A 23,645-nucleotide genomic window follows, 5' to 3' on the forward strand; every position below is an offset into this window, starting at 1 on the left:
CGCGGCTCTCCACAGCGCGGTGCCGGGCGAAGCCGCTGGCTCCACCCCGCGCGCCCGCAGCGGGAAAGGCCGCCTCGGCCCCCAACACCTCCCCCGCCCCATAGCACGCGGCGTGCGCTCTTTCACGTGACCAGGAGCGAGCCGCGTGATTGGCCGGCGGCGTCGTGGGGGCTTGAAACGCGGCAGTAGGAGAGGGCGCCGGGGGGTGGCGGCGGGGTGTTTGGAGGGAGGTGTTTGCCGTGGGGTGCTCGGGATGCTCGGGATGCTCGGCCTCTTTTCTAAGGCGCTCTCCTACTTCTGGAGACGTGCAGGTGACGAGGAAAGAGAAGATGAGAGATGGGCGGCCTCAGGTAGGAGTTCCTGGGCCCGTTCTGGGTTTGCGGGGCCTGTGTGCAGCTTCAGAGTCCTGAGGGCATTGGTGGTCTCGTCCCCCACGCGAGTGTGGCTGAGTGAAGACCTGTTGCCTTAAGAAAGGAAATCAGGAAAAGAAGACAGCTTTTTGACTACAGAGCGTGTGGGAGGGTTCCTAGCAGTACCTTTTTTTGCTGTGTTTCCTGAGTAGGACAGATTGCCATTGCTACTTAGAGTATGGAGTGAGGTGTAAAGGGAGTGTTGTTGTGGTGGTGCATGGTGGATACTTTGGGCTTTCCCTTGTGATATTGTCTTAATAAATAAACCTTCTTCATCTTTCTTGTACTGTAGAATGGAAATGATAGTGTAGCTTTGATGTTTTGAGGCTCCAAAATGGTGTATGTTTAAGATGCCTTTAGTAGTATTACTCAATGTAGTAAAAAGTGCTTTTTTATATTTATGAATACAGAAAAAAAATTACTTACTGTATTAATAGTCTTGACTGTGAGTGTAGCTAATAATATGCTAGAAATATAAACTAGCATACTTCAGTACAGCTTTAAGCCTGAAGTTGTACTGCAGTGCTGTTGAGTGAGTGTTTTTGTGATATCTAAGTAGATACTACTTCTAATCCAAAAGACTTGAAACTCCTAGGTCTCCAGAGAAACAGCACCACATCTCATTTCAGAAGTGTATTAACTATAATATTATATAAAGAAATTTGAAGAATTAATTTGTATCGTTTATTTACTTTTCCTGCTTTTTCACTATAGAAATCTTAAATGTGTTGGATTCCCCATGCAAACTATGCTGAGAACTTTCTTTTGCTATGGAAAATCTTGAAAATAGTTGTTGGCCCCGTGCTTTTGCGAAAAGGTGTTTAGCTTGCAGGTATTTTTTTAATCTCAAATTTTTCAAGGTATTTGAATATATGTATTTTATATATTCAGGTGCTGGATTCTGCATCTGAAATGGGGTAGTACTGGCTTGGCTAAACAGAGAGCTTTGGCTGCAACTTGGGAAAAAAAAAAGAGAGCGTTTACGACCTTTGGCAGAAGGGGCAGGCAACTCAGGAGGACTACAAGGATGTCGTGAGGTTATGCAGGGAGAAAATTAGAAGGGCCAAAGCCCAACTAGAACTTAATCTGGCTACTGCTGTAAAAAACAATAAAAATGTTTCTATAAATACATTAGCAACAAAAGGAGGGCTATGGAGAATCTCCATCCTTTATTGGATGCAGGGGGAAACATAGTGACAAAGGATGGGGAAAAGGCTGAGGTACTTAATGCTGCCTTTGCCTCAGTCTTTAATAGTAAGACTAGTTGTTCTTGGGGTACACAGCCCCCTGAGCTGGAAGACAGGGATGGAGAGCAGAATGAAGTCCCCATATCCAAGGGGAAATGGTTAGCGACCTGCTACACCACTTAGACATACCCAAGTCTATGGGGCCAGATGGGATTCACCCAAGGGTACTGAGGGAGCTGGCAGAAATACTCACCAAGCCACTTCCAACCATTTATCAGCAGTCCTGGCTAACTGGGGACGTCCCAGTTGACTGGAGGTTAGCGCTTGTGATGTCCATATACAAGAAGGGCCAGAAGGCGGATCCAGGGAACTACAGGCCTGTGAGTCTGACCTCGGTGCTGGGGAGGGTTATGGAGCAGATCATCTTGAGTGCCATCACACAGCTTGTACAGGACAACCAGGTGATCAGGCCCAGTCAGCATGGGTTTATGAAAGGCAGGTCCTGCTTGGCTAACCCGATCTCCTTCTATGACAAGGTGACCTGCTTAGTGGATGAGGGAAAGGCTGTGGATGTTGTTTACCTGGACTTTATTAAAGACTTTGTCACCATTTCCCACAGCATTCTCCTGGAGAAACTGGCTGCTCATGGCTTAGATGGGTGTACACTTTGTGTTTTAGTGTAGAAAAAACAAAACAAAACAAAAAAAAAAAAAACAAAAAAAAAACAAACGGGTTGGATGGCTGGGCCCAAAGAGTTGTGGTGAATGGATGTGGGAACACTTGACTCAGTGACCACCTGTGAAAATAATATTATTGCTCTGGTTGGCAAAAAGCCATGGGAACAGTGAGGTTCCTGGCGAAGTAATCGTGCTGAAAGAGCACAGAGCCAAGAATTGTGTAGAGATAAGATAGTTGCTGCTGAGTGGAAAATTTTGGATAGTTTCTGCCTATGATTGCTGGCTGTTGCGTCGGCCACAAGTAGTAGATAAAAGGACTCGTTTTGTTCAATAAAGGGTCTTCATTTGCAACCAGCTTCGGAGTCTGTTTTCAATTGCAACAAATGGAGTTAAATCCAGTTGGTGGCTGGTCACAAGTGGTGTTCCCCAGAGCTCAGTATTGGGGCCAGTTCTGTTTAAAGTCTTTATCAGTGATCTGGATGAGGGGATCAAGTGCACCTTCAGTAAGTTTGCAGATGACACCAAGTTGGGTGGGAGTGTTGATGTGCTTGAGGGTCGGAAGGCTCCACAGAGGGACCTGGACAAGCTGGATCATTGGACCGAGGCCAGTTGTATGAGCTTCAACAAGGCCAAGTGCCCAGTCCTGCACTTGAGTTGCAACAACCCCATGCAATGCTACAGGCCTGGGGAAGAGTGGCTGGAAAGCTGCCTGGTGGGAAAGGACCTGGGAGTGTTGGTCAACAGCTGGCTGAATATGAGCCAGCAGTTGCCCCGGTGGCCAAGAAGGCCAATAGCATCCTGGCTTGTATCAGAAATAGTGTGGCCAGCAGGACCAGGGAAGCAATCATCCCTTTGTGCTCAGCACTGGTGAGGCTGCACCTCAAATACTGTGTTTGGTTGGGGCCCTCACTACAAGAAGGATATTTAGGTGCTGGAGCATGTCCAAACAAGAGCAATGAAGCTGCTGAAGAGTCTAGAGAACAAGTCCTATGAGGAGTGGCTGAGGGAACTGGGCTTGTTTAGTCTGGAAAAAAGGAGGCTGAGGGGAGACCTTATTGCTCTCTACAACTACCTGAAAGGAGGTGAGTGTCCATTTTTTTCTCCCAAGTAACAAGCGATAGGATGAGAGGAAACAGCCTCAAGTTGTACCAGGGGAGGTTTAGACTGGATACTAGGAAAAGTTTCTTCACTGAAAGGGTTGTCAGGCCTAGGAACAGGCTGCCTAGGGAAGTGGTTGATTTGCCATCCCTGGAGATATTTAAAAGATGTGTAGATGTGGTGCTTATGGACATGGTTAAGCGGTGGGCTTGGTAGTGTTAGGTTATCAGTTGGACTTGATGATCTTAAAGGTCTTTTCCAGCCTAAATGGTACTATGATTTTACAGTTATACATACAAATTGGGGGATGAGAGGCTGAAGAGCAGCCATGTGGAAAGAGATCTGGGGGTTTGTGTTGATGGCAAGTTGAATATGAGTCAACAGCGTGCCCGGCAGCAAAAAGGGCCAACCGTGTCCTGCGTGTCAAGCACAGCATAGCTGGCATCAAGCACAGCATAGCTAGCTGGCGAAGGGAGGTGATTGTCCCACTCCGCACCACACTGGTGCGGCCCCACCTTGAGTACTGAGTGTGGTTTTGGGCACCTCAATATAAGAAGGACATCAGAGTGTGTCCAGAGGAGGGTGACCAAGATGATGGAAGGCCTTGAGGGCAAGACTTATGAGAAGCAGCAGAAGTCACTTGGTTTGTTCAGCTTGGAGAAGACAAGGCTGAGGGGTGACCTCATGGCAGTCTGCACCTTCCTCATGGGGGGCAGTGGAGGGAGAGGTGCTGATCTCCTCTCTCTGGTGACCAGCGATAGGACACGAGGAGATGGAATGAAGCTGTGTCAGGGAAGTTCAGGTTGGACATTAGGAAAAGGTTCTTCACTGGGAGGGTGGTTGGTCACTGGAACAAGCTCCCCAGGGAAGTGGTCACAGCACCAAGCCTGTCAGTTCAAGGAGTGCCTGGACAATGCTCTTAGTCCTGTGGTTTAGTCTTACGTAGTCCTGCAAGGAGCAGGGATTTGGACTCTGTTCCTTATGGGTCCCTTCCAACTCAAGATATTCTGTGATTTTTCTCATGCAGCTTAAAGAATGTTGTTTTTACAATGTAGTTTGTATTTACCTAGCTTGCTTAATTGGTTGAAACCATAACTTGCCATAAGACTTCAAGACTGAAATGTGAAACTAATTAGTTGGAACCTGTTGGTATGACTTCTTGATAGAAGGGATGGCACTTCTAGTAGCTTTAATTACCTGTTGCATAGTTCTGTAAACAAGTGATTTGTTTTTATGTCAATGCTTTTCCTCTGGATGCAGGTGATAAAGAATTAAAAACTGTACAAGGAGTAGTGACAAGATTTTGCCATGATTATGGGATGATAGATGACATGATAATCTTCACAAAGGATGCTGTTACAAAAAATATGCCTCTGACTGTTGGACAGGAAGTTACTGCCACTGTTGAAGAGGATAAAACATCAGGTGGCTTGAAGGCTATCAGGGTAAGAGGTGAAGAAAAATAGTAGTCTCACTTTCTCTGTAAATCCCTTGAGACTTTCTTTTGGAGGTTGATATAGTTTTAGCCTTCCAAATTCTACAAAATAGTAGAAATTGCCAGCCCTTTACCTAGTGGGTATAAGTTGGTTTGGGTTTTTTATTGTTATTTTATTCTATCTCATTTAAAATGTTGTTCCTTTAATACTGATTCTCTGAATATAGGTCTAGATGTAGTGAGTATAAAACTATTGGTTGATAAAATTGCATCAGAATTTGTTAAATCATACCTAGTTCAAATCTCTGTGTATTAACCTTTTTGAGCTTCAAAGTCAATTTTATGTTATTGTTATATGAATGGAAAAGAAAATAAAAGCAGGGGCTGCTAGTTTACTCTTGTTTGCACAGAAGTGAATTTCAAAACTTCTTGTAAAAAATCAACAACTAAATGTCATGGAGTTATAAAATTGGAGATTTCAGTACCTTTCTTGCTTAACACTTCATTTGTAAACCTACTTCAAGCTTGACTGTACTTTGTCAAAACTTTAAACTACTGTAATTTTTTTAATCTTATAGGCTCAACTCTTGGGTGCCTATGATAATCTACCTGACAAAGACTGACAGCAGTGCAAAAGCAGTTGATAACTGGGTGGTACAGAACCCATCTTCTTGGCTTGTATATGCTTGGCTTAGCTGCATTATACTTTAAGTATGGCACTAGACTAGTGTACTACATGTAATAAACTCACCCTGACCAAAAGTCTGAGCCCAAGCTTTAGCTGCTGTACAGAGCAAATCAGTTGTGGTGGGTTGACCCTGGCTGGATGCCAGGTGCCCACCAAAGCCACTCTCACTCCCCCCCCTCAGCTGGACAGGAGAGAGAAAATATAACAAAAGGCTCATGGGTTGAGATAAAGACAGGGAGAGATCACTCGTCAGTTACTGTCACGGGCAAAACAGACTTGACTTGGGGAAATTAGTTTAATTTATTACCAATCAAATCAGAGTAGGATAATGAGAAATAAAACTAAATCTTAAAACACCTTCCCCCCACCACTCCCTTCTTCCTGGGCTTAACTTTAATTCTTATTTTCTCTACCTTCTCCCACCGGTGGCGCAGGGGGAAGGGGAATGGGGGTTGGGGTCAGTTCATCACACATTGTCTCTGCTGCTCCTTCCTCCTCAGGGGGAGGACTCCTCACTCTTCCCCTGCTCCGGTGTGGGGCTCCTCCCACAGGAGATGGTTCTCCATGAACTTCTCCAGTGTAAGTCCTTTCCACGGGCAGCAGTTCTTCACAGGCTGCTCCAGCATGGGTCCCTTCTACAGGCTGCAATCCTTCAGGCACAGACTGCTCCAGTGTGGGTCTCCTGCAGGGTCACAAGTCCTGCCAGGAAATCTGCTCTAGTGTGGGCTCCTTTTTACATGGGTCCACAGGTCCTGCCAGGAGCCTGTTCCAGTGTGGGCTTCCTACAGGGTCACAGCCTCCTTTGGGCATCCACCTGCTCCAGCGTGGGGTCCTCCCCAGGCTGCAGGTGGATATCTGCTCCACTGTGGACCTCCATGAGCTGCAGGGGGACAGCCTGCCTCACCATGGTCTTCATCACGGGCTGCAGGGGAATCTCTGCTCCGGCTCCTGGAGCACCTTCTCCCCCTCCTTCTTCACTGACCTGGGTGTCTGCAGGGTTGCTTCTCTCACATATTCTCACTCCTCTCTCTGGCTGCAGTTGCCGTTGCATGGGGTTTTTCCCCCTTCTTAAATACATTATCCCAGAGGTGCTACCACCGTTGCTGATGGGCTCGGCCTTGTCCAGCGGCAGGTCCATCTTGAAGCTGGCTGGCATTGGCTCTGTCAGACATGGGGGAAAACTTCTAGTAGCTTCTCACAAAAGTCACCCCTGTAGCCCCCCAGCTACCAAAACCTTGCCATGCAAACCCAATACAACAGTTTAACTAGTTTAAAAGTTAACTTGTGTTATCTAGTAAATGGATGTTTTATAATTAAACATCTTATCAACTCATGCTGTCTATAAAGGATGTAATCAGCAAACATAGTGGCTTCAGGGATCATGTTTCAGATAATAGGAAGGTAATGATTAGCCAAAGTATTCTAATGTATCTAGTAATCTTATTAGTAAAGTTCTGATACGCAGGTTTAATAAGTGTGTAAGTTACCAGATTAAAGACTTTGTCATTACTATGTTAAATTAGCAAATGATACATAACTTGTCAAAAGGAGATCAAAATCCTGCATCAATTAGCATATAGAGTTTCTGATTCCTCATGTCTTTCTTTTATGCACCATCCTGATTTTGGTACTTCAGAGACATTTTGGTCAGTTACCAGCAGTGTCCAGAGATAACGAGCTCTCTATCATATGGAAGTAGGTTTGTACTATTTTGACACATTTGGCAATTCTGTTGGTACGAGGTGGCATATATTAATAGAGTGAATTACAGTTGGTAATGTACTGCACACTTTTCAGAATTAGTCTGTTGACCAGTCCTGAAACTGTTCATACTAATGGTAAGCAGAGACATACCTTTAAAAATATTTTCATCTGTCACCATGGGGTTACTTCTTATTTATATTTCTCTTCTGTTAGACATGGCTCTTCTCTTGATGATAAGCTTGAGCAGCTGAAGCTCCACTGGATTTTTCTGGGCACTCTTTTGGAAAAGAGCCTCGTGGCTTTTAAGTAAGGCCCTGAATATCAGTAGAGGCATTGACACGTCTATGGAAAGCAAGGTTGCATGATGTACTCTCTTCCTTGCTTCCTATCCCCCTCAAAATTTGAGGATTTGACCCACATGTTTTAATTTTCCACGTGTCTGAAGGTCAGGCTAACTCCATAAACTACTGAACACTTGGAAATCCAGGGGGTCATGTACATGTGCAGAGTCCTCTACAATGTATCTGTGATGTGCAGGAGACCTAACTGCCAGTGTCATCGTTGCATAAAACATCTAATTAAAATTGCGAAAAGGATGCATATTGTGGAGGCCACATGTTGTATGTACATAAAGCTCACATACACATCTATGACTGGAAGTATACTAAAAATTTTAACACTGCCTGTTGATGGTACTTAGATTTTGAAGAGCTGCACTTAAGGCCAGTAGAGTCTCCATAAAGAATGACCAGATACCACCAGGCTGCTTTGTGAGTGTTCACATGAGCAGAGTAGTACAATATGGTTCCAATCACTGTAATGGTCTTCCTTTGAGTATGACTGTGTGGATGAAGGATAAGCGGAGGTTGGTCTTTTCTGTGAGAAAGAGTTGCCTCCTGTAAAACACGTTAGTACAGGTGTTAGTCCGAAGGTTACTTTATTATCTTTCTCGCCTTTTTTGTGTTGAATTTAAAAGTCTCCCTAGGATTCAAGGCTCTAACTTCATCAGCGACTATAGCTGTTAATCTTAGGGAAAGATCTTTATCTAATTAACATATAAATAGGAAACCAATGCAAAGATGCTGAATGCCTGCTGAAAGCCTTTACTGTAATCATTATTTGTCAATAATAAATATGCTTTTCATCTGAACATGATAATAGTCCATGAGATGTATGCCAGGCTAAGGGGGAAGACAAGTTTTCTTGCCAAAGTAATGAATTGAACATGATAAACTCTTCCCTAGAGGCTGGACTTAAGCTTAAAATAAATGCATACCTATGAGAACTTTTTTCCTCTAATGGTTGAATTTGCAGTAACTGTACTGTGTCTGATAAAATGAAGTTGACTAGAAATGTGAGTTCTCAAGCAGGAGTAGTAGACAGAAGATAAAGGCACTACAAGACTAACTTGATTTGCGTTTTACTCTGTGTAATGTGTGGGGGTTTAGATGCACTTTTCTGTATTCTTGAATTCTGTAGACTACTGAGGAAATGCAGTAGAGTTACTTGTGTAGACTTTTTTTGAAGCTCTGTTGCTGATGTAGTAATAACTAATGATCTCATGAAAACTATTTCTGAGACGTTGACAGTTAACAATTAGTAGGGTGTTTTGTTTTTTTTAATCTGGGTTTGTTAGGCATCTGTTTTTTAATACTTTATTTCAGGAAGATTTAAAAGGTCGCATGTTTCCATTTTTCTCTGTCCTGTCCTTCCTTTAACTCAAAATAGCAACAAGAACAATTCCTGAAGGCTAAAGTACGAAAGATGCTTCATACTAAAGATTAGAACTAGATGAGAGAGCAACACTAAATTGTAAAATGAACTCCAATTAGATACAAAATTTTGAGGGGAGTTTTTCTTAGCAAATCCATTTCATTTTGAAACCAATGCAGTTTCATTGATTAAATAAAACTGAGGAAAGAATTTTAGCGGGGAGAGAGTTTTATTGTATGATCTAAAATGAAACATAAAGGAAAATGAAAGAGAAGTTTCATTTCTAAAATATTACCAGCTCTAGTGCTATCAAAAAAAACTAGTGTCTTACTAGGTAACTAGTAAGATAACTTTATATCTTTTTATTTTCTTTAAGTGGAATGACTTTCCTATGTGAAAACTAAGTATTTTAAGTCCGGCAAGCAATATCAGTGCTTGCTGGTAAAATAGTACTCACACACACAGTCAAAAAATAAATTACTTTATATCTTCATTCTCCTTCTTTGTTTTCCTTCTGACTGACAGCTTTCACAGTACTGTTGAAATATTGTCATCACTCCAAAATACATAAATCTGGTAACTGAAAACTACGTAGGGATTTCCAAAAAAAATGGATTTAGACTAGTAATTAGTCTAGGCTGGTACACCTGTTGTTGGGGTTAAATTTCACTTGTGGAAACAGCATAGTGTTGTTTAAAGTGAACGGTGTAATGGTCACTGCAATGGAGTGTAATGGGGTAATATCACCAGTCCTGCTGTTAGCTCTGCAGTGGGTATATATGCCACCACAGCAGGTACATAGAAGGTGTCCTTGTCCTAGCGAAGGATGAGTCTGCCTGCATAAACACTATGTAAATTTTCAGCAAGTACTTTCATGTGGAATTTTTTTGCCAGTTCCTTTGCTAAGCAAGTCTCCATTGTAAAAGGAGCCAACTCACGGTCTAGTTCAGGTAGCTTCCCTCACCAGTTTTTATTTTGGGACCTCAGCATCTGGAATAGGATCCCTGTGATCAAGACAAAGCAGTTAACTTTTGAACTGTTTCTTCTTGCTTTATAATGTAAGTGTTCTTTGTGAAAATTGTGCCTCCAAGGAAGAGAACTCGCAGTTCTAGGAATTCTAGTAATTAAGAGCAGAGATGCTATATCCTTGCCCCGAAATAGCTGGGCGGAAAAAATGCTTTGTATACCTTGATAGTTTGTAGCTTGTGTTCTGCAGAGGGCTGTTTAAGTAAGCAAACTTACATTTGAGATGGTGATATGGAGAGTCTGTAAGAAGCAGCTCTTTAGAGTTGTTTTTTTTTATTCAGGTTATTAAAGAGCAACTGAGGGTCAGTCTGAAATACATAGTGTTTATAAATAGCATCTTGAAATCTTTTTTTTTTTTTTACTTTCTGAAATAGTGATGTTCTAGTTCCACTTGTGTACAATCAGATTGCTGGGGGGGCAAAGTCCTCTTGTCAATATGAAGAAAATTCTTAAGTAGACCTAAAGCAAGGGAAGCATGAGAAAGATTTGACAAATCAACATGTAATCATAGTAGTTGTCAGTGTTGCAGCATACAGCAGACTTCTAAGAAAAGTTACTTACTATTCATGTTTTTGTGTACAAAAATGAAGAGCTACAGCGAGTATAGAATAAGGAGCTTGACTTCCATAAGCAGTTGAAATTCTGATATTTATTGTAGGAATGTACGTTTAACATACAATTCTAAGTATCAGCTGTTTGAATGTTGGGTTTTTTTGTATTAATAGGTAGATGCAGCCCAGAACATGTGGGGAGAGTCCAATCCTACTTGTGATCCTTCTGAACTAAATATGAAAATATTAATTGGCAATATTACCTCTCTCTCTAAGGATGGTGGCTATATTAATCAGAATACTTTCTTTGCAATGGAAGACGTCTGTGAAGGTGTGTTGGGGCTTTCTTGTTTGCTCTTCCTTGATTTTTTTTTTTATATGTACAATAGAAATAACTTCTGGTAAACTTGCAGTCCACATCCCAAGAAAGTTCTGATAAAGTGTATGTAGTGAAACAAATATAGGGATTTGGGTGAAGAAAGCTACCTGTTCATTCTCACTGAGCATAACTTGCAAACAGTCATGTAAGCCTAAGTTACATGTAAGCAAGTGTATTTTTCCACTAGCATCTCTTATGTAGTTTGTCATAACCTACTGGGGAAGAACTGCGAAGAGACCTTTGAACTCAGTGGGTCTGAATACTGCATTGTTCTGGCTGGTCATTTTATTTAATTTAAACTAGTTCTGTATGGGAGTAATGTAAATGTCATCAGTAGCAATTGAAAAATGTTCTGTTTTGCATAGGTTTCAAACCTTGTGAAGGTGACTGGGTGCAAGCAAAATATTTTATTAACCCAGCAACATGGAACAGTGAAGCAGTTGCTGTAAAGCCTTTGAGATATAAACAAATAGATAAGGTAAATGTTTTGCACATTGGTTTTGGCAAGAGGAATCTTGTGTGCAGTGGGGTTTTGAAGATGGTTTTAAGTTGCTAATATTGGTAGATCTTCTGTAACACTTCTTTATTTAAATGATAAAACATATCAACTCATCTATTTATAGGGTTATTTCTAAAATAACAAAGCTTTTTGAAAAAGCATACACATTTTGGTTAGAACAGGAAGAGTAACTTTTTTACTGGCTACCAACTGTTGATTTGGATGCTTACTGTTTTAGTTACATTGGTTGTAATGAGGATGTGTGGATTTTCAAACTTTTTTTAAGTAATGACTGTAAAATTTATCATGTTTACTTTAGCCAAGTATTTTGGCTTAAAAACAACCGTTGTCCCTTTTTTATTTTAATGAAAATATTTGTTCCCTCTAGGAATACATATATTAGGTTTATTGTATTTGACTTAACTGTAATATATTGAATAATATTTGCATGTCAAGCACAGGAAAAAAATTTCTCTTGTGACTGCTAGTAGTGAAGTATAAATTAGATAAGTTGGTAAGTTGCAAGACAGGTACCATGATTAAGTCAAATGTACATGTCGCAGTATGTGCTTAAGTGGAACCTAATGCTTACCTGAAGTATTTGTGTTTCTTTACACTTTTAAATCTAAAGACAAGCACAATGATTCTAGGTTAGGGCTGTACGTTTATCTCCCAGGAATAACTGAAACTTCAGAATGCAGCTCTATTAATGCTAGGATGACTGTTGTAGGAAAAAAATATGCAGTGGTAGTATGCCTATTAGCTTAAGCAGATAATACCAAGTAACACTGAATAACAAACTGTTACAGGTTCGCATTTCCAGCATCTGTGGAAGAAGTGGTACAGTAGATGACAGTATATTTTTCACTTTGGATTCACTGATACTTCCTGATGGCTATTCACCTTGTAAACATGATCTAGTGAACACGATTGTGGTGGAGAGCAATCAGTCATGTTATATTTGGAGAGCTCTCTGCTTGGTGCCAGTCAGCCAGGATGGGTAATATTCATTCTTTAATTCTCTTTCCATTTAATAACAACTACAGATGAATTGTAATTACACAGCTTAAATTTGTTGCATCTATTAAGCAAGAAATACTGTGAATTCTTCACTAGTTGACTAGAAGGCATGATAGATCATTGGGAAGACCAGAGTGTGGTATGTTTTGGCCCTTGCTTTTTCTTCCTTTCCAGAAGGTGGAGACATCTGTGGTTACTGGAGAAGCAAAACTAGTAGCAGCTGAGCTCAGGGATATTGCTAAGGCAAGGAAGGAATTTTGCATGGTTACGTTAGAAAAATGCCAAGCTCATGCTCTGACTTTGTGTTTCCTTTCATCTGTGTTCTTCTAGTGAGGACTTTACTGATTGAAAACCATTCTCAGCAAAACTGATGTAAAATGGATGTTTCTTTAATCCATTTTGCTTAAGTTCTAGTGATTTTTCAGATATCTGTCCTAAAATAATACTTCCATGATCTCAATAATAGACATTCAGTAGGCTTGCAGATATCAAACTGGGAGGTTCTGCAGGCATTTTAGATGGCATATGTGATGTGAGGAGGATCTGGTCAGATTGCAGAAAAGGCTGGAAAAAGTAGATGATATTCAATATGGAGAAGGAGCAAAATTTTGTGAAATAATCAACTACACAAATATAGAATGGGCAACAACTAGTCAGTAGCAATTCTGCAGGAAAGATCTGGAGTTTGACTTGTGAGTTCGAGGGTCTGTCCTGTGAAAAACACAAATACTGCTCAAATGTATATAAATAGGGCTATTACCTGTAAAATCTGTCACTTTCAATGCTAACAAGGCCTTGGTAGGATTACCAAGCCTGATTCTGCAGGCCAAAAATAAGCTATCAACCAACTGGAAAGTCCACAGGAGAGTCCTCTCAAACATAGCCTTTGGGAGAACTTGCCTTGTTTGATCTCTAGGAAATATAGCTAAGGGCGGTACATATGTCCTCAAAGGAACTACTTGGAATGGAATAAGATGTTTGTTTTCACTGGAGATAGAGGATATAATAGATTTAAATTGTACCTAGATGGAGCTTGAGGTGCTTACATCACTCTGCACAACAGTACAATTTGTTCACTTATTTTTTCAGTTGGACCTGTTTTTAATGATGGATTTTATATGGAAATTATTACTAAAGTAATATTACAAAAGTAGACCTTAGGGTTGATTCCCAGTTTTAGTGTATTTCCTACCATATCAAAACATTGAGGCAGGTTGAGCTGCAATGGGAGACATCTAGTGGGCTTTGCTAGTAAATTGATGTAGCTAATAAAGAACAGCTGCAGTCATTTTCTACTTTATTGTATTAGATAACTAAGGAATACTTAGGGTATGTAAATATTGGTGAGATTGTTAAAATATTTCCAAGTTATTTTAGTGCCAGTTAACTGAATAGTTTCTTAACTGTACAATAGAAACATTTTTTTAAATGGTTTCTACAGGTAGCTGAGACTGAGAGGTTAGTTATGGTCACTGTCTCAGGAAAGAGCATGTGACTTGTTTCATAGGCATTTTTCATCAGTAGTATGTGTGATAGTTTTTAAGAGTGCTTTTTGGTTTTCAGCTTTTTTCAATTTCTTCTACAGTCTTCTGCTTTCAGATTGTAGTAGTAAGCAGAAGACATAAGTGCTTTGGGTACATGTAGAAACACTTCCAGTCTAGTCATTTTACCTCTTCAGCTCCAGTGCTAATCAGGACTCTTGCTAAGGAGCTGCTCTTTGTTGTGGCTTGGTTCAGCTCCCAAACAGATCCATAACAGCTTCAGCCACAATTTGATTCAGTTCTTCAGCACAGAGTAGCTAGCTTCTTAATCACTTTAGCCTTGTATCCAAGGTTTTGTGCTGGTTTATTGTGCTGCTGACAAAAGGCTTGTTGTTTTTAATTTGCTGCTTAGATTGATAAAGGTAATCTCATTGTCCTAGAAGTATAAATAGCAGAGAAAAAGTGAACCCTCTCACCCTCACCTGCTTCTTCCTAAATACTGTAACTATGCTTTGGTATAGTGATTCTTAAACTTGTGCTGAATCAAAGATATTTGCTGAGTCTATTTGTGTTTCAAAATTGCTAGCTAAAATTAAAAATTATTTTTACAGACAATCTCACTCTAATGGCGTCAGTCTGGATGAGCCCTATGAAAACTTAATGAGAGACAAAGGAGGATTGGAAGTATCAAGAATGACTAATTTTGGAACTCTGAAGCAGGGGGAATCTAAAAGAATGATCATTTGGATAGAGTAAGCCTTTCTGATTTTCTAAGCTTTCTTCCTTTCCATCATTCTCTAGTCTGTAAGCCTGTCTTTCATACAGAAGCCTCTCATAGTTGAGCCTTGTGGTTCATGGTCTTCAAGTGACCCCCAAATACTATGGAATTAAAGAGAATTTCATATTGAATTAGGTGTCTTCAGGATAGTCTTTTTATTGAGCACCTATCTTGCAGATAGTGCTTTGAGACTCCCCAGTCCTATATGTCTTTTCAATCCTAATAAAATCCTTTCTAGAATGAGGATTAAAGTAAATGTTTTTACTTGTAAGTGTGTTTAATTTAAAATGCAGATATGCTGTTCTCAAAATCTTAGAACAAGAGGACTGTTGCATACTCATGTATTAAAAGCAGACCAGATTTTTTTTCCTAAGTGTTTTTTGGTGGTGGTTTTTTGTGGTGTTGTTTGGGGGGGGGGGGGGGTTGTTTTGTTTTGGGGATGGGGGGGTAACTTGGATGCTGAAGAATGATGTTGGTGTATCCTTGAGGGTTTTTTTTTGTTTTGGTGGTTTTCTCTTGGGTTTTGTTGGGTTTTTTTCACATCTGGGCATACAGGCTCAAATGAAGTCACACCTGAATACCCTCTATTTGTAACTACATATCCTAAGAGTCAGTTACACAGTGATAAATTTTAAGTTACCATAGTTTTTTTACACACGGTATTTCTGTATGCTTGGTATGGTAGTTGATATGACCTAGAAATATTAACATTTAGGAGAGGTTCTAGTTCTCATGAGTTAGAAGCAGCAGTGCAATTTCTTCCTGATAGTGAACTAAGCTGCTACAGACAGTTGTATTTGACTTCAGGTAGAATTAAGCTTCCCAAGAACATAAACTATGCATTTAATTATGTAATTAATTACATAACTACTTCTAGGAATAAAGGGAGTGTACCACAGTCCTTAATCAGCTGCAGATTAGCTGGATGGGTGAAAGACAAGCAATTCAGTCTTCAGATTCCTCAAAAATGTGAGAATAGTCCAGAAGCGTATCTGTCATCTTTTCCAATAAATCAAGAAAACCTCTCAGAAGCTGCGATTAATTCATATAACGACAGTGGAGGAACAACATATGAGTCATTGAATAATACATCCGTTATGAAGAATGGAGTCATTCCAGGTACAGTGAAATGTTAACATTTGAATGCTGAGTGTTAATTCCTTAGAAGACCTGTAGGGTTGCTTGAGAAGACTTGCCTATGCTAGCCATAGCAATTGTGGTAACAGAATTTATTATAATGTGTTTACTACAGAAGAAATTAATTCTCAGGATACAAATTTATCAAAGACAAAAGAAAACTTTTCCTTGGTGAAAGATGAAAATCTACATAATGGAGAAAATGAGCAAAGAGAAGATGTGGAACAACCAATAGAGCATGTCAATATTACTGGAGAAATTGTCATACCACCAGGTGGAAAAACATACATAGTGATCATATGCACAGCTGTGTAAGTATTTCTTCCCATTGGTTCTGACTGATACAATGGCAACAAGTCATAAAAATTGACTTAATAGTTCCCTTATTCTGGGCACAGTTCTCTTTGGTGTAGGATAAAGTAAGCCAGTACATATTAGCAAATGATGTGGAATCCTATATTAGACCTTGAAAATAGTTAGCATTGTAATGCTTGATTCTGATTTTTGTCAAAAGAAAATGGTAGTAATAAATGAAGAAATATAGTGGGAGTAGATAACTTCTCTAAAAAAAAAAAAAAAAAATCACAGTAAGGTGAAGATAATGCCTACAGCTGGCTATATTCTTTTCAGGAGACCCATTGCTCCATGAGCACTAGAGCTAATGTAGATTTCCTGGGAATTTGAGTTATGTCTGATATGTTTCTTCTAGTCTCGGTACCCTGACATCATACTCATGTTGCTACATGGCTGGATCTTAAACTTCCCTGTCCTGTGATATTAAATGCAGGTTATCTATGCTGACATAAAAAAAAAAAAAAAAAAAAAAAAAGCTTTCTTCCTTGAAGGTGTAATTAATAGAGGAAGTGGTTTGTAGATCTTGAAAACCCTTAAACAAAAATACTTTGCTGTACAAAATATTTCATGGATTTAGTTAAGAATAAGAAGTAGGTTTGTGTGAGCTCTTTCAGAATTCAAGTAGGAACCTCATGCTGGAAAGCTTACTTTCATGTACTTTTCAGTTACTTCTAGCTGTAGCTCTACAAACTGTGTACCGCAACCATTGATTCTTATGATCATAATTTGAAAGCTGAACAGGGGAAATCAAGGTCAAATGGTTTCATTCATTGAAGTAATACTGCATTAACTTTCAAACTACTTCTGTTACCGTTTTGAATACTGAGGCAAGGGGTAGAAATTTTCTTAGGAGGATGTTTTAACTGCAGTTTGAAAGATAAGATGCAAGCATGGCCTGCCTTTGTGGAGAAAGGTGTGTGGAAAGAACAATTTATATTTCACTGTAGATCTGCAAATGCCACAAAGTCTGAAAATCTTCTAATAATTTGGAGCAATCTACACAAAATTCCATTGAGGCAGCAGCATGAAGGTAACAAGTGCTTGCTGGCGACTTAAGAGACCATAGAGACTGAAAATTTAGACTATAAATCTGGACAGTTCAGTGTCTGCACTGAGTTCATGTATCAGAGAAAACCAGGCTATAGCTTTAACCTGAGCAGGTAGTGTTAGTTGATATGAAAAAGTGGTACTCCTGGCAAAGAGGAAGTAAGCTGGTATCCTACTGGGATGCTTTTGTTTCAGACACATAGTAACAGTGTTGGACTGTATAGTTAGTGCGGAGGAGAGAATTGGGCTCTGGGTAGTGCTGGGATGAGTTCATTAAGGGATTTCAGAGCAGATGGTGTGTGTTTGATCTTTTGTCTTAAGTTCCTTAGAAACCACTCTGAAGAAACTGTTCCCTCTGGGTTTTGGGGGGGGTTTCCCCCCCTCTGTCACTCCCCAAGCACTGCTTACACATAGAAAATGTGCTTTTTCAGAAACATAGGATCTTTCCTTCTTTCTCCATTTGATGCCTTTACAGTTAGGGTTCAGTTCCGAGCAGCCTTAAGCAAGGTGGAACAAAGCTGTTGCTGCAGTGAAGTGATATGCTTCAGGTTCCTCTGATGGAAATATTTTGCTAATCTTTTTCAGTAACAGTAATTCCAAGGTATTCCTTGTGAAAGAAGTATTAATTCTGTGCCTAGTATGTTAGGGGAGGGATCTCTTTACCCAAGCTTTTGATGAAATTGGGATTTTGAGGCTTTCTTTTTTTTTTTTTAATATATATTATTATTTACGATACCTGTATTGAACTCGGGGTGGGGAGTAAGTAAGAGGAATTACCCTAAGTGAGCTGTTCTCATATGTTACTGAAATGAGAATCTACAATTTTATTTTAAAAAAATACTTATGGCTGGGGAGAATAAAAGTGTGAACATGATGGTTTTAAGAACATAACTTCTGCTTATTTGAAGAAATCCTGGACACAGTAGAGAACTCCTGTTGCTTGGTTTTTCTGATTTTACTGTTGGACGCTATATTGAAGCCACCGTAACAAATGAGGAAGAATTACTAATAGCACCTGTGGAACCATTTTCTCCAAGAAAGCCTAAAATTATTGCAGAACCTCAGCCAAGGAAGACAACAGTGGTTGCCCCTAAATACAGAAGGTACTGTCAATTAGACAAAAAAAGTAATACTTACCTAATACAGCAATACCAAATAGAGCAGTATCTGTTCTACAATGCTCACAAAGAAAATGTGAAACTGGGAGAGTCTGTACATGTTTATACATGTATGTTGTAAACAAGGTAATTGTGGACATTACTGATAGAAGAGGTTGTTTTAGTAATGAACTGCTTGATTTCTTTGTCAAACAGGAGCTCTTCCCACTATATAATGCGGTGATAAACAAGATAAACACCGTTGCATAGTGATCTACAAGTAACAATAGTGTTACTAATTAAAAAGATGGAAAATCAGAAATAGTTTTCAGAGAGAGCTTAACTCCTCAAGCAACTTCGACATCTATATCTGATAAATGCTTCCTATCTTTCATTCAGAATTTTTCCTTTCGCAAATAAGCTTCCATTATACTTATTTTTATAACTAAGCAAATACTATATCCCTAAACTGAAAAAGCAGACAAATGATGTTTTCAAATAATCTGTAACTGGAACACTCTACCTTTCTTCCCAGTATAGCAAACTTCTCAATTGTCACTTTGAAGGAATCATTGGGTTTGTTGTGCGTGTGTTTTGGTTTTATAGCCTTGGTGATGTGGCATGTTCATTAGCTGTTTTTCACATAACATAATTTGAGAATGCTAAATCATATGTCATGCATTTTTGTTTTAGAAATCACAGAAAGTATTTGCCAAGCTTTCTCCCACATTATACCGTACCAGATGACTTAAGAAGATGTGTGGAGCAGGAGTTGGACATACTGACCTTTCAGCCTTTCCTAGCAGAGGTATGCAAGTGTAGGTTTATGTAAGAAAGTATATTTTATGTAAGTGTGTTTGTTCAAGCTGGCCTTAATTTATCAAAAATATATAGCCCTTGGTGTAATAGTAGATGATGTAATACTGTTATCAAGTAGACTTAAGACTTTAGTCTGTATTCCGTAACTTCCGTGGGTTTCAGTATGTCACAGAATCCAAGCATACAAGAGTACAAAAGGGTAAATGTGACAAACTGAAAAGGAAGTAGAAGTATACTGCCGGGGGGATATTACAGAAGCTGAACAAAGATTCTTCTTCAGTCTCGCTTTTTAGGCGTCATTGGAAAGAGGTTTTGGGGGTGTCACAACAGTAGTCCAGCAGTTGTTTCATAGCAGATGAAAGCAGAAATTCTTAAGTTATTGAAATAACAGAGGTTTCTTTTCTGGTTGTTCAAAACTTTTTCAAAAAAAATCCTCAGATTTCATTCACTATGGCTTGTTCAAATTCTTCTAGCAAGTATAGTGATTTCAGAATACATAAAAAAAAAAATCCCAAACTCCAAAACCAAAAAAAACCACCACCAAACCTGAAGTCTAACAAGAATATTACAGTGATTCCTTCTCCAAAACTTTGTCCTGATTTCTGGTAGAACATTGCTGCAACACACTTTTTCCCCTAACTTTTTAAGGACTTAACTGGGACTGATAACTAATTTTTCGAAAATGCAAAAGGCTGATGTCTGCTTTCTAAACAGCTCACAAAACCTGAGATCACAGCATTAAGATAGCAGGTTAGTGACCCTCTCTCAAAAAGAAGATAAAACTCTGTAGTGTTTAAAATAATTTTATACTGAAAGCCTGCCATTAATGGTAAATTTTTTTAACCACACCTTAAGATCTGTCTGGTACTGGTGACTGTTTTAAGTCTGCTCCAGAAAGCACTGCTCATTCGCCTTGTATTTGAGTGAGAAGATACCAAATAGGAAGCATTCTGTGCTATCAGCCATTGTTTAGATACAGCTTTTGTACTGTTAGAGAATACCTCTTCAGTGAGATGCATTAAGCTCAGAGGGAGAAAGTTCAGGTTCTTTCAGCTTGCCGTAAGTTGTATAATCATCAGTCAGGCCAAGACTGACATGACTCTCTCTTCACCCACCTCTGGGCAGTGTACTGCTTTCTGGGATTGCTGAACATAGAATTCAGTTTGTAGACTGCCCCTAAATTCAGATGTTGAAAGTGCCATTGTAGCAGGGAGAGACTTGGTGGCTGACTGGCTATTGTATTTGAGCTCCAAGGACTATGCTAATTCTGCTTTGACTACTGAGGGAGCTTAGAATATTAGCTAGTGTATAGATACATGTATTTAGGTGCCTTAATTGGCAACTCAGTTGCTGTGCAGTCTGTCTTAAGAGGTGTTTTGTATAATGTTAAGAATAGTGGGTTCCATATTTTAGTGCAGAAGTTACAACAGTAATGTATACTGTTTTGTTTTTCAGCCTCTTAATCTAAATAATTATAAAGCAAACTTTTCTACTCTCTTGTGGCTTGAAGAAATCCATGCAGAAATGGAGATGAAAGACTTTAACATGAGTGGGGTTACTTTGAAAAGAAATGGGAACTTGTTAGTATTGGAAGTGCCAGGAGTAGAAGAGGGCAGACCTCACCTGATTACAGGTAGTAATTAATGTGAGATAAAGCATGTTGATCAATATTTTCAGTGCAATACAAACTCCATTGCTTATTCATTTGTTTAAAGAAGTCTTTCATGTATTTGAACACAGAGTTATTAATCTAGGCTACTAGACAGGTGAACTGCACTGTTAGTGTCTCAGTGTGAGTATTACAGTGACTGCTGTCTGAAGCAGTATTGCACGTGTCTGTTCTTATATGGAGCTTTCAGCAAAAATAAAGTGTGCGATGTAGTAATAAAAGACAATGGGTATATCAAAAGCAAAAGTTGGGAAAGTAGTTACAATTGAATTCAGAATCTCAAATAATATACAAGATACTGTTTTCAGGAGGTGTCATCTGATGGCGTCAATATTAGGTGCCTTTTAAAATGTAATATACAACTGCATATGGCATTTCAGAACAGGTACTCACGAATACAGCAACTTTGCTGAAGTTAGTTTAGGAATTTGCAGGATGCTAGATGTTTAACCATGCAAAAGAGGAAGAAATTAAGTGGTGTGGTGAGAATTTTACTATTCCTTGTAACAGTATGTTGCCTTTTAACTTTGTTCACAATTAGGTGATAAGGTGATACTGAAAAGTCAGGTCTACTCTGAACATATAATAGAGTACGTTGCCTATATTACTGAGGTAAGCAAGGTGTATGTGCTGTTGAAAATACTGTGGCCCACAGGTTTCAAAGGGGAAGCTGGCAATTCATGGAGTTAAAGACTAGTTTAACTTGACTTTCAGGAAGCCAGATTTTTTTATCTACATTCTGAGTGGTGATTTTGTATTTTTACTGTATTTTTTTAAGTCTTTGGCTTCCCTATTCTTTCTAGATTATAATCTTTACCTGCTCTGAAAGCACTCATAATTTAGATATGCAATATGTTGATAGAAGGTAAATATAGATGTTCTTTTGGAGGTAACAGGGGGGCGAGGGAGGGGTGTTCAATGTTTTCAGAGATGCTTCTTTGTGTTTAAAGTACTAAACCTTCATTAGTAAACTGACTTTTTTTTTTATCATTGCAACAGATATGTAATGAAGATGTTACTCTTAAATTTAATGCAGACTTTGAACAGACTTACAACTTGGAACCCATGGATGTGGAATTTGTTCACTGCAGGTATTTTTATAAGTTTCCAAAAAGTGGTATTTAATGATTTCTCTACTAAAGTGACTTCTAAAATATACATGACTGTCAATTGGTTGTTTTGGTGGATGCAGATAGAAGGACATAATTAAGATCTTGCCAATTCTTTCACCTCTTTCCCTCAACACACCTTTGCCACTACATTCATTAGTAAAAGACTGCAACTGTAGTCACTATGTACAAAGAATTCTCACCTTAAGCCTCTCTAAATGATAGCACCAAAGCCAAGCAGTCAAATTGGGGGGGGGGGGGTTAGTGTTTTGTTTTGGAGGGGGGGTGAGGGAGGTTCTTGGGTTTGGGGTTTTTTTTAAAGAAAAAAAATATACTAACATGGCTGCAAGACTAAGCAAAAAAAATTGCTGATGTTAACCACCCATCCTTTTTTACTTTTATTTTGTTCATGGGATGTTGTTATCTGTATACAGTTGCTTAATCTTCTGTGCAAAGCTGATTTTACAGAGAACTTCCTTGAAAGACTGTCTAAGTCTGGAACACTAGGCCATCTTTTTCTCACTGAAGAGCTTGAGAATGTATGTATCAATATTATTCATAGCAAAGCTGTTGATTGATGCTTCTGCAGCATATTTCTCAATAGATGCTTCTTTAAAGAAAAAAGAGTGTTTTTAATATAAAACTCCTATTTTTATATGCACTAGTGCATAGTGAAAAAATACCAGATACTTTGTAGGTGTATGCTGTTGTAGTTTATGGAAATGTAAGCTCTTACTTTAATCTACAAATCTGTATTCTGATAACAGGCTTACTAGCAGGCGATGTCATTTGGCAGTTGAGCAAGCTATCTACCTGGGTGAAAAAGGTACACTTCAGTTGACTTAAGCTGTCTAGAGGAGTTTGTTTGTTGGGAGTCTTGTGTTTTATACTGCTTTCACATCAGGGCATACTGAGAGGAATGCATTGTAGTTTGTTCTTAGAGGAGTTTTCTGTAAATATTTATTTATCTATTTACGAACAACTCTCTGAATCTAGAGTAAGTGTCATCAGAATGATTTCATCTGTTGGTGATCACAGGGAGAGGAGTGGAAACAAACTTCTGTGAACTGTTTGAGCCAATAAGAACTGTAGAAATCATACTGTTAAAACAATAGCAAATGAAATGGCAGTGTTTTGTGTTACCTCAGAATTTATTAAAAAGCACTGATTTCCTGTTTTATGGTTGAGTAGAACAATCCATATGACCTTCACACAGGTCTTTACCACTTTTAGTTCTAATAAACCAGTTTTGGCAACTCAGAGCAAGCTGACGTATCAGCAGTAATGTAGTCAGTGAAACGTGCACGGTGTTTGTGTGGCTTTCAAATTTCTCTACTTTCTCTTTCTCCTTTAAATTTGAAGTGTTATTTCCAGAAAGGCTTGTCTTACAATCACCACAAGTTATCAAGACCCAGAATGCTACTGAGTATTGTGGTGTTGATGATGGCCTTGAACAATGTTCCCAGCAGGAACGTAAGGTATCTATTCTGTAAATGTTCCTTAAAATGCTGACTACCATTCAGATTGCTAACAGACACCTACTGTACAGCTATTGTTAGAAAGGATTTGCATAATGTGGAATATCAAAGAATCAAAGTTGTATTCCGCTGCTTTCTGATGACAGAAGTTTTTGTTTGCTGCCTGGGGACAGGGGATTTTATGATAACTGATACTATTAAGCTAACACTCCCATCTCAAATGGAAAGTGCTTATAAAAAAACTGTATGATTTATAGTTGGAATTGTCAGATTTGCCTTAGACTAGTTT

The 23,645-nt window shown here is 39.2% G+C and overlaps 1 protein-coding gene across 1 annotated transcript in view; it reads left to right on the forward strand.

Moving 5' to 3' along the window:
* Positions 1 to 262: 262 nt before the first annotated feature.
* The window catches only part of MOV10L1 (Mov10 like RNA helicase 1), a 39,776-nt gene continuing 16,393 nt past the window's right edge, over positions 263 to 23,645 (forward strand). Inside the window, exons 1-15 of the mRNA XM_069801942.1 lie at positions 263 to 350; positions 4,633 to 4,817; positions 10,664 to 10,820; positions 11,234 to 11,346; positions 12,177 to 12,367; positions 14,480 to 14,620; positions 15,524 to 15,765; positions 15,899 to 16,094; positions 18,093 to 18,287; positions 18,975 to 19,089; positions 20,556 to 20,733; positions 21,311 to 21,381; positions 21,769 to 21,860; positions 22,646 to 22,704; positions 23,241 to 23,356. Of these exons, the coding sequence (XP_069658043.1) occupies positions 263 to 350; positions 4,633 to 4,817; positions 10,664 to 10,820; positions 11,234 to 11,346; positions 12,177 to 12,367; positions 14,480 to 14,620; positions 15,524 to 15,765; positions 15,899 to 16,094; positions 18,093 to 18,287; positions 18,975 to 19,089; positions 20,556 to 20,733; positions 21,311 to 21,381; positions 21,769 to 21,860; positions 22,646 to 22,704; positions 23,241 to 23,356 (2,139 nt within the window). The remainder of the gene's footprint in view (positions 351 to 4,632; positions 4,818 to 10,663; positions 10,821 to 11,233; positions 11,347 to 12,176; positions 12,368 to 14,479; positions 14,621 to 15,523; positions 15,766 to 15,898; positions 16,095 to 18,092; positions 18,288 to 18,974; positions 19,090 to 20,555; positions 20,734 to 21,310; positions 21,382 to 21,768; positions 21,861 to 22,645; positions 22,705 to 23,240; positions 23,357 to 23,645) is intronic.

This window comes from Haliaeetus albicilla, chromosome 14, assembly GCF_947461875.1.
Source record: "Haliaeetus albicilla chromosome 14, bHalAlb1.1, whole genome shotgun sequence".
Lineage (NCBI taxonomy): Eukaryota > Metazoa > Chordata > Aves > Accipitriformes > Accipitridae > Haliaeetus > Haliaeetus albicilla.